At 47.3% G+C, this 10,824-nt stretch overlaps 1 protein-coding gene across 3 annotated transcripts in view; it reads right to left on the bottom strand.

The window, feature by feature from the left end:
• Positions 1 to 9,714, bottom strand: part of BTBD2 (BTB domain containing 2) — a 42,469-nt gene extending 32,755 nt beyond the window's left edge. For all 3 annotated transcript variants that reach the window (XM_043502522.1, XM_043502523.1, XM_038383703.2), the window contains exon 1: positions 9,174 to 9,714. In XM_043502522.1, coding sequence (XP_043358457.1) covers positions 9,174 to 9,703 — 530 coding nt within the window. In that variant the 5' untranslated portion in view covers positions 9,704 to 9,714. The remainder of the gene's footprint in view (positions 1 to 9,173) is intronic.
• Between the last annotated feature and the right edge of the window lie 1,110 nt (positions 9,715 to 10,824).

The following is a 10,824-nucleotide window of genomic DNA, read 5'->3' on the forward strand; positions in this document are numbered from 1 at the left end:
AACCTTTAAATACAAGCACGAAGTGGTAATGGTGGGTACGCACAAACCATTTACACAGTTGCAAGTTTACACAGCAATTAACACAAAAAGCCACATTCCCTATCCTGAAGGATATCAATTTGGAGTGCTGTCTCAAAACAATTTAGATGCTAGAGAAATGGTTCTTTACAATTTTCTCATGTAAATGCAAGCTAACTTCATCTGTTGACAGGCACCTCTAGCTAAACAGAGACATTTAAGAATTAGAGTATTTGGTCCATTAGGAGACATGCAAATATGAAAGTTATGGTGCCTGCCATATGCATTAGAGAAACTAAGTTCTGAAAAATGTATTTAAAAACAGTCACAAGTTCACCCATTTTTTCCTCAGTGGTTGCAATCTAATAGCCTCTGCATCTCAAATACAGTGAGGACCACTAAAGTAAGTGCATATATTTCATCAAAGTTTTCTTTCCACAGAAGAATTTGGTGAACCAGCAAAGCTGGAGCCGTGACAGGACTAGAACCACTTCCCAACTGTTGTCAAAGGAATGAGCTGGAACGTTCTGGAGCCTCTAAGGCTGAAGCACGGTCAGTACAACAGAGCCCTCAACCCAGCCGGTGCATCAAAGGTCCAAAAGTCTCAAGACCTATGGGGCTTCTCTGTATGACAGAAGGCATGAGACACAAGAGTGTGAATTCTGTGTATGTGGTAGCTTTAAAGACACCCTTTTCCTGCACAGCAACCTTGATAAGATTTCTTTTTGTAAAAAAGATGTTCTTTTCAGCAAATTAAAGGATTCTTTTATGCAGAGTACTTTATAAGTTAGTAAAATCCTTATATGCAGAGTTGTAGCCATGTCAGTCCCAGCATGTTATAGAGACAAGATAGATGAGGTAATATCTTCTATTGGACCAACTTCTGTTGGTGAGAGAAACTTTCAAGCTACACAGAGCTCTTCTTCAGGTACGGCAAAGGTCATCCTCCTCCTCCTCCTATTACACCTGTGGCGTTTAGGGAAGTGACGAAGCTGCTCCACTCCTGTCTGTTTCTGGCAAGTCTTTCAATGATTCCCCAGCTGTGCCCCAGTTTTTTCAGCTTGGCTTCCACAGCTCTTCGCCAGGTTGTTTTCGGGCAGCCTCGTTTTCGCTTGCCTTCAGGTGTCCATCTTATTGCTACTCTGGTGATGGAATCAGTTTCCATTCAAAGCACATTGCCAATCCATCTCCAACGCCTCCTGGCAATGATGGTGCTCAGATCCTCTTGGCTGCACGGTGTCAGTAGATCTTGGTTTCAGATAAATCTGGGCCAAACAATACGGAGGATTTTTCTGAGGCAGGTTGTATGAAATGAAGACAATTTGGACATGTCATACTTTCTCATTCCTCAGCATTCTGCACTATAAAGTAGTGTTGAAAGTACGCAGCTCTAATAAATCTTGAGTTTGGTTTTGGTGTGGTATTTTGATGATTTCCAGACCGTATTTAAGGTCTTGCAGCTTTATTGATTTTGTTCCGGATGTCCTGACTTGTTCCACTGTCTGGCTGATGGTGTTGCCCAAGTATGTGAATGTTTCTACATTGGTGAGAACATAATCCTCTATCCATACTGGTGATGGTAAGGCAATATTAAAGGTCGTGATCTCTGTCTTATTGTGGTTGATTTCCAGTTCAATTTGCTGGCTGAATGCATTGAGTCCAGTTGTTTTTCCTTCTATATGGTGTTGAGTATGATAGGAGAGCGACACCATCTGCGAAGTCCAGGTCTTCGAGGGATGAGAAGAGTGCCCATTTAATGCCTGTTGGCATGTCTTCTGTTTCACACCACCAGTCAATGGCAATGTTGAAGAGGACTGCAGACATGACACACCCCTGACGTACTCCAGTTTTGAATTCAAAACTGAAGTCACCATGATTAACACTACATGTAAAGTTGAAATAGAAGGTTTTGATGATGATTATACGGAAAGGAATTCCATATGCTCACAGAATGTGCCATAGGCTGGTCCTGTGAGTGCTATCAAAAGCCTTCTCAACATCTATGAAATGTATGTAGAGTTGCAGTTGCCATTGCCATTCTAAGCACTGTTCTATTATGTTTCATAAAGTGAAGATCTGATCTGTGCATCCACACCCTTTCCAAACACAAGCTTGCTCTTTTCTGAGAACGCTATCAACCGCATCTGATATATGCTGGACTATGATCTTACTTTGCTTGGCACAGAGAAAAGTGTGATACCACACCAATTACAATCTGAGTTCCTTTCTTTGGTATCTTCACTATAACCCCATTGGTCCACACATCTGGCACTTTTTTCCCTTTCCCAGACTGATGTAAATAGAGGGGCCAGGAAAGAGGTTGCTAATTTAGGATTTATCTTGAACAATTCTGCACTCAAGTTATCCTTATCAGGAGCTTTCCCATTTTTTAAGGAACTGATGGCTTGAATGATCTCTTCCTTAGTTGGGGTGTCTGTGTTGATATCAAGATCTTCTGCCTCCTGGATGTTTGCTTCCTCTTTAGGTGGCTCCCTGTTCAACAATTCTTTGAAATGCTCTGTCCAGCATATTTCTTGTTCTTTTTCAGTTGTTAGTAGGCATCCTTGTTTGTTCCTGATGAGAGTGTTTGTTGGTGTCTGCCATTTACCACTGATAAGCTGCGTCATTTTGTAGAAAGGTTCCTTGTTCACCACAAGCAGTTCACCACATCCTCTTCTGGTGTTGCCAGATCATCAATATAATGTCATTTGTCCATTCTCACAAGGCATTTGACCTCCCGGTATGCCTTGCTAACCTGCTCGTGGTATGTGTCCTTTAACTTCTAGGATTTTATGCCTAAAACTTTTTTCTTCCGGGCTCGTCTGGTTTCCATGGCGTTCCATGTGCTGGGTGTAATCATTCCTTCCTTCTCTTCTGCCTGTAGCCTAGACAGGATTCACTGCTCTGTTTATAAATTGCTGTTGATCTCCTCATCTGCATTCCCCTCCTCTTCATCAAGGTCTGCAAGTACTTGAAACCTGTTCTTTAACTGCAGAACGAAGGCTTTCTGTATTTCAAGGGACTTTAGCTTGTCAATATCATAACATCTATGTCCCTTGTTTGGTGGACCCACACTTCTCAGTTTTAGCTTGATGGAGGTTGTCACAAGGTGGTGGTCACTGCCAACATCTGCACCCCTCCTCACTTTCACATCTGTCAATGAGCATCGCCATTTGCCATTGATCACAATATGATCAATCTGGTTCTTATCTCTGCCATTTGGAGAACACAATGTCAGCTTGTGAATTTCACGATGTTCAAACAGGGTTCTGCTGATGACTAGGTCATTCATATTACAGAAAACAAGCAAGATTGGACACCGAGTACCTTTCCCAGACCTGAAGAGGAGCTCTGTGTAACTCAAAAGCGTGTCTCATGTCCCTCTCACCAACAGGGGTTGGTTCAGTTAAAAAAAAAAAAAAAAATTAAGGAAGGTAAGTGAAATTGTGCCTTGACTAGCAAATATTCATGACATTTTGCTAGCTGTGTCAGCTGGTGAGGAAGGGGGTCACTGTATCATTGAAGAACCCTTTCCTCTAATGGAAGGAGAAAGACTAATTTAGCTACTGAGTTGTTTTTCCCCAATTATTACCGAGCATTCTCGTTTCTTCAAAGTGCTAGGAATGCAGCAAACTGCAGTACACTAAAAGGAATAATGCATACAAGGATGTATTTTGTTGAATAATTTTGGAGACAGACCACAAGAACAAATTTTAGGAGACTTAATTCATGATACCAGAATTACACATAAAAAAATGCTTTCATTTCATTTAAAGTGGCAGTAAAAAACTTAATAGAAGTCACATTAAAGTTTCATGCCTTACTTGTTATTAAAAATAACGGGCTTATAGCTGCACTTAAGAGGGTTCCAAGGTCATGGCACATGCAGCCCCAAGTGATAAGGAACCCTCAGAGACCATTCTGAAAGGACTTGAAGTTTTAAAACTTTTTATAATTCCTGCTGGCACTTCACTCAATGGACAAATCATTTTGGTTAGTTTATAGTGGAGAGCCCTCCAAATTCTTAGCTAGGGGATGTCCCAGCAGATCTCACATTGGAAGCACAAGACTCAAAGAATGGAACTTTGTTACGGTACATCTGAAGAATGGTGGAACTTCAAAAAGAAACACCATCAACTTAAAAATTACATGTCAGTCTGAAAATTGCTTACCACTAACGTTACAAGTAAAACTCAAGATTACTAGAGACACAAATGAAAACCAGTTATTGTCTAATGTATGTAGTTAGTTTCACTGTTTCCCCTGTATAGTCAGTCAATTTCCCCTGTTTATGTGGGTCTTTCAAACAGTAACTGGAAAGAGATTTTTAAAAATGGGAAAGTATGATCGCAAAACCATAAATGTCAGAGACTCAAAGGAAGGTGCAGCACCTGAAACTATTTTTAATTCATTTTTTAGAGTGATTAGATTTCAAATTGATGTCCCTTTAGAGCCAAACTAGATGAACCACTAGGGCTGGCAGGAAGATGAACTGAATAATCCAGATGTCTTTCCTATTTCTAACTTCAATGAAAGTGTGTTCACACTCGTATGTGGCTGTTCTTAAAAGGGGCAAAAGATCCCTAGTGTCCTAATCTCTCACTACTAATAATCATTTGACAATTAGAATTCACAAATAGATTTTTTTTTTAAACAATGCATACAAAGATAGTAGCCAAAATAAATTAAGCGAATGTAGGAGTTTACTGTAAGTGACAGAAGCAGCATGAAAAGATTTAGAAAGCGAATAGTAATGCCTGATATTTTGTCAATAGTAAACATTAAAGGAATCTGAAAATTTGTGATGCAAGAATCTGATTTTTAGGAATGTAATGTACCAAAAGCTAAGAGATTATGTAAAGAAAGTCACAGAAACCTAATAAAAGGCTAAATTAACTTGTCCATCCATCTGTGAAGTTTCTGGAAGCTTCTAAGAATATTTTCCTGGAGCCAGAATATCTGTAATTCCATATCACCTAGCTGTTCTATAATCCACTCAGGAATATTATATCATTTCATACTACCTCCCTGATTCATTCCTTCTACCATATTAGTAGTTGGTAGTTCAAAGCCTGCACCATCTTCCATTATAGGATTTATATTTCACAAAGGCTGACAGAGGAATAAAGGAATACAGCTCCATTACTCCAAATACTGCCTTCACAGCCTAGTTGGAGGTTTGTCTACCATTTGTGATCTGTCCGATATTGATTTTTCTTGCTATAACTATATTAAAAACAGAAACTTCAAGCTCTAATTTCTGTCAAGTTTTCTTAACTGTATCATGCATAGACAGTTGGTAACTTTATCTTCCCAGAAATGCCACGGGGACAAAACAAGAAACAGTTCCCAGTAATCCCCTCTGCATTCCCCCACCACTTCTGGACTGCACAACAACAATGCAAACCACAATCATTCAGTATGTGCACCATTTGCCAGTTAAAACGACAAATACATTCCCTCTATAATGCACTTTCTGGGGGAGCAAGTAACAACAGAATAGCTCTGCTAACGGTACATTTAACCGATAGACACGAGCCAAGTCAACTTTCACGTACTAGAGTATGCCCCTCCCATACCCAACTTTTCTACTTGGCTTGGTTTGTAAATCAATTGATTAATAAAACAAACAACAACACTCTTCTAGTCTGGACAACCTTTAGTCATTGTCTGAAAGCCCTAATTCTGAGATTTATTTAAAAAACTGGCACGGCCATGGAACTCTGTTTTCACAAACAGGTTAGTGAATGAAAAGCATGACGTCCCTCAAATAGGTTTCAGAGTAGCAGCCGTGTTAGTCTGTACTTGCAAAAAGAAAAGGAGTACTTGTGGCACCTTAGAGACTAACAAATTTATTTAAGCATAAGCTTTCGTGAGCTACATCGTGCATCCAATGAAGTGAGCTGTAGCTCATGAAATCTTATGCTCAAATAAATTTGTTAGTCTCTAAGGTGCCACAAGTCCTCCTTTTCTTTATCCCTCAAATAAACTCACAGAATTAAAGGTGAACCACAAAGTAACTGAATTAAATAAGTTTCTGTGCTGAATGCCCTCTACCAGAGGGGTTGTTGCAGGGTCATTCAGCACAGAAGTTGTTTAAACAAAAATTAAACTAATTGCCTCTCAAATCCTCTTGGTACTTCCTGGATCACCAATGTATCCCAGAATGCAAGATCACAAACACCAGAAATCTTTCAGAGTAGCAGCCGTGTTAGTCTGTACAGGAGTACTTGCTCCCAAAGCAGTAAGTGGCAACCAATGCCAGTCAATTCACCACTATATTTCAAAGGAGGAAAGTCAGAGAAATCAAGTCTAGTGTCAATTAGTATTTAACTGAATCAGTTATCCAATATCAAGACAAATTCAAACTCTTCCGCAAACCACCATTTTGGGGACTGCAAGCTCTTAAATTACTGTGCAGCCTAAAAGTATCAATGCAAGAGTAGGGGCTTAGTTTTCAGTAGACTGTTTTTCATATCCAGTTGAAAGGGTGATTTTTAACATTATTTTCTAGTTGTGCAGTGCTAGTGTGACAGACTCTCTCAAAACCAATATAAACCTAATACAGACATATCACTCAGCTATAACTAGCTTTTAGTAAAGACTTCAATAGATAAAGTTATGCCAACATTAGCAGGAAAAGCAAATTTAAAATAAAAAGGACATCTCTCATATTTTACACATTTTGCCCAATCCTTCTTTTTCATTTTTCACTAAAGATTTAGCTCAGCAAGCTGTTTTCAAAATATTTTTTTTCCTGGAACTGATTCAAAGTACAATCTATGGATTCTTTATGCTACTGTTTCAGAGTAGCAGCCGTGTTAGTCTGTATTCGCAAAAAGAAAAGGAGTACTTGTGGCACCTTAGAGACTAACAAATTTATTAGAGCATAAGCTTTCGTGAGCTACAGCTCACTTCATCGGATGCATTTGGTGGAAAAAACAGAGGAGAGATTTATATACACACACACACACAGAACATGAAACAATGGGTTTATCATACACACTGTAAGGAGAGTGATCACTTAAGATAAGCCATCACCAGCAGCATTCTACCTTGCTTGTCACCATGAAAAGTTTTCCTCCCCCCCCCCCCCCATGGCTTATCTTAAGTGATCACTCTCCTTACAGTGTGTATGATAAACCCATTGTTTCATGTTCTCTCTGTGTGTGTGTGTATATAAATCTCTCCTCTGTTTTTTCCACCAAATGCATCCGATGAAGTGAGCTGTAGCTCACGAAAGCTTATGCTCAAATAAATTTGTTAGTCTCTAAGGTGCCACAAGTACTCCTTTTCTTTATGCTACTGTATTTCTGTAGTCTATTCAAAACAGATTTCTCCCCTTTCTAAGCCTTTTAGAAGAAAGTTATGAAATTGTGGGAATTAAGCCCTGTTCTGCAGCTGAAGAAATGTGGCAAAAACTATACTCTACTCCATAAGTGGAATTTTATTTAGCTGAAGTTTTACACCAAATCGCCCAACCAAAACCTCCACTGAAATCCTCTGAGATGCTTCTTTTTAAACAGGCAGTGCAAAAAGATGCATTAACTCTGGAACATGTTTACACGATCACCACCACACTGTACCATGCTGGAAGAACTGGACACAACATCATTAAAAGAGGGCTCTATCTTGTGCACAAGAGTTAACTATGCCTTGCTACAATGCTCCTCTGGCCAAGCCTGTAGCAGTTTAGCATATCAGTGCTTCAAGTTGGGACTTCACCATGTCCCCAGCATATTAACCTTGTCAGGAGACAAACAAATTATAAATACCACCCGCAGATTTGTATAGTGTAGATGAACCATATGTTTTTAAAGCCCTATCTGTGTACATTCTTAGTATTCTAGAAGTGTTGTAACCTCCTAGCTGCAGGTAAAATCAGATAGTAATCCGATAACCAAGCAAAAGAAATAAAATCAAGACAGGTGAACAAGAGAGACCAGCCTACATGAAAGAATACCAGGTATCAGAGTAGCAGCCGGGTTAGTCTGTATTCGCAAAAAGAAAAGGAGTACTAGTGGCACCTTAGAAACTAATAAATTTATCTGAGCATAAGCTCAAATAAATGTGTTTGTCTCTCAGGTGCCACTAGTACTCCTTTTCTTTTTGCGAGTATCAGGTAGTAACCCTAACTTTTTCACATTACCTCCCCAGAAGAAAGTACTGGACAGAACAGTCGGCTGGCGGGACACACACGAGAGCTTACGCTCTAAGAAAACGGATCCCCACCAATACATGGACCAATATTGAGTCAGTGGCTACCCACCCCCTTCTTTTATGAGGAGTCTCTGTTCTGTGCCCCATTATGACGCCCCCCCCCCGCCACTGCCATTCAGTCATGAACAGTTGGTTACCCGTCTCTCTCTGTGCCCCGTTAAAGAACTACAGACCCAGCTATTGAGCCCGGTTCTTCAGCTCCCGCTGTAGAGAGACAAGCTTCCTGCTCTGGGGGTGCCCATGGGGGGGGGGCGGACACACAAGGCTGGGTGCCCAAGGAGCTGCGTGTGCTCTAACCCACAACCGCTCTGCAGCCCTTCCAAACGCCCCGCTAAGGGGCAGAGCCCCCCCCCACACACACACACACACCACGTAACGCAGGCCCGAGAGCCAGCCAACTTGGGGGCTGTGGACCCAGGCCGATTTGGCGACTAGTCGGCATCCTGGTCTCTCTCACCCAGCCACAACAGGCCTGGGAACCAGCGCTGGGTCCCTGTAAGGGAGGAGGCCCAACAGCTTGGCTGTGTCGGTGGGGGGGTTAGTGTGGAGGGGACGGGCAGGCGACAGTACCAGCGAGGTACAGCAGAGGGAAAAGGGGGGCAGCAGAGGGAAAAGGGGGGCAGCAGAGGGAAAAGGGGGGGTCTCCCCCCTCCGGTCTTACCGCCCCCCCCCCTCCGATCTTTCCTTCCTAACTCCAGGGGAGCAAGAAACGGTGTTTGTGAGAGAGGGAAGGGAGGGCCAAGTAGGGGGGGGGGCCTAGCCCACCCCCCCCAGCCCCGGCCCGCGACAGGAGCGGCGGGTCCCTCGGCCCGAGCCCCACCTCGCGGCCGGCCTCCCCACTCCACCCCCGGGGCCGCTCCTCCGGCCGGCCCCTCCCTGCGGGCCGGGATGCTCCGCTCCGCCCCGGCCCGGCCCCCGGCCCCCCGGCTGCCCACCTGTGGGCCGGGATGCGCTGCGAGCCGCGGCCCTTGCCCACCAGGAAGTGCACGTCGCTGAGCACCTCGTTGTTGAAGAGGAAGGCGAAGCGCTCCTGCACGGTGGGCTTGGTGGCCTGCCAGTTGTACACGGGCTCCCGCTGCAGGGGGCCGGCCGCCCCGCCCGGCGCCGGCGCCGAGCCCGCGGGGCCGGGACCCGCCGCCGCCGGGTTCCCGGCCCCGCACTGGTTGTAGGTGAGGCCCGGCGGGGAGGCGGGCGGGCCGTTGGTGCAGGCGGCGGCGGCGGCGGCGGCGGCGGCCCCGTTGCCCGGAGGCGGCGGCGGGGCGGAGGAGGAGGAGAGGCCCCCGGGGCCCCCGCCGCTCCCACCGGCCGCCATCTTGTGCGGGGGTGGGCGGCGCTGCAGCAGCACCAGCAGCACGAGCGGCGGGCGGGACGCGGCGGCGGCGGCGGGGCCCGCTGAGGGGGAGGCGGAGGCGGCGGCGGCGGCGCGGCGGCTGCTTATACACAGGGCCGGGCAGCAGCGGCGCATGGGGCTCGGGGCGCGGCGCGGCGCCGGCCGCCGCGGGTGGGGAGCGCGCAGGGGGCGGGGCATGGGGGGGTTGGGGGGCAGGGGAGAGGCCTGCAGAGGGAGCCGGAGGGTAGAGTGGGGGGAGGGGGCAGAGGATGGGGAATGGAGGCGGGGTCACGAGGAGGCGGGGCAGGAGGGAGGGTGTGGGGGATGGGGGCAGGAAGGTGGGGGGGCACGAGGAGGGGAGGGTGTGGGGGATGGGGGCAGGTAGGTGGGGGGGCACGAGGAGGGGAGGGTGTGGGGGATGGGGGCAGGAAGATGGGGGGGGCACGAGGAGGGGAGGGTGTGGGGGAGGGGGGCAGGAAGGTGGGGGGGCACGAGGAGGGGAGGGTGTGGAGGATGGGGGCAGGAAGGTGGGGGGGCACGAGGAGGGGAGGGTGTGGGGGATGGGGGCAGGAAGGTGGGGGGGCACGAGGAGGGGAGGGTGTGGGGGATGGGGGCAGGAAGGGGGGGGCACGAGGAGGGGAGGGTGTGGGGGATGGGGGCAGGAAGGTGGGGGGGCACGAGGAGGGGAGGGTGTGGGGGATGGGGGCAGGAAGATGGGGGGGCACGAGGAGGGGAGGGTGTGGGGGAGGGGGGCAGGAAGGTGGGGGGGCACGAGGAGGGGAGGGTGTGGAGGATGGGGGCAGGAAGGTGGGGGGGCACGAGGAGGGCCAAGAGGAGTGTGGGGGATGGGGGCAGGAGGGTGTGGGGGAGGCACGAGGAGGGTGGGGGATGGTGGGGAGGCGGGAGGGAGGGTGTGGGGGATGGGGGTAGGAGGAGGGTGGGGAATGGAGGGTGTGGGGGGAGTCACGAGGAGGGTGGGAGATGGGGGGCAGGAGGGTGTGGGGGGAGTTCACGAGGAGGGTGGGGGATGGGGGCAGGAGGGTGTGGGGGAGGCACGAGGAGGGTGGGGAATGGTGGGGAGGCAAGAGGAGTGGGGATGGTGGGGGGCACATGGAGGGGGTGGGGGGATGGAGCGGGCACAAGGAATGCAGGGAAAGGGGTACGTGAGGTGTGAGGACTGCAGGGGGAGCAGTAGGGCGGGAAGGGTGTGGGGGACATGAGGAGGGGAGAGGTGTGGGGAGCAGGAGCGAGGGGGT

This window comes from Dermochelys coriacea, chromosome 25, assembly GCF_009764565.3.
Source record: "Dermochelys coriacea isolate rDerCor1 chromosome 25, rDerCor1.pri.v4, whole genome shotgun sequence".
NCBI lineage: Eukaryota > Metazoa > Chordata > Testudines > Dermochelyidae > Dermochelys > Dermochelys coriacea.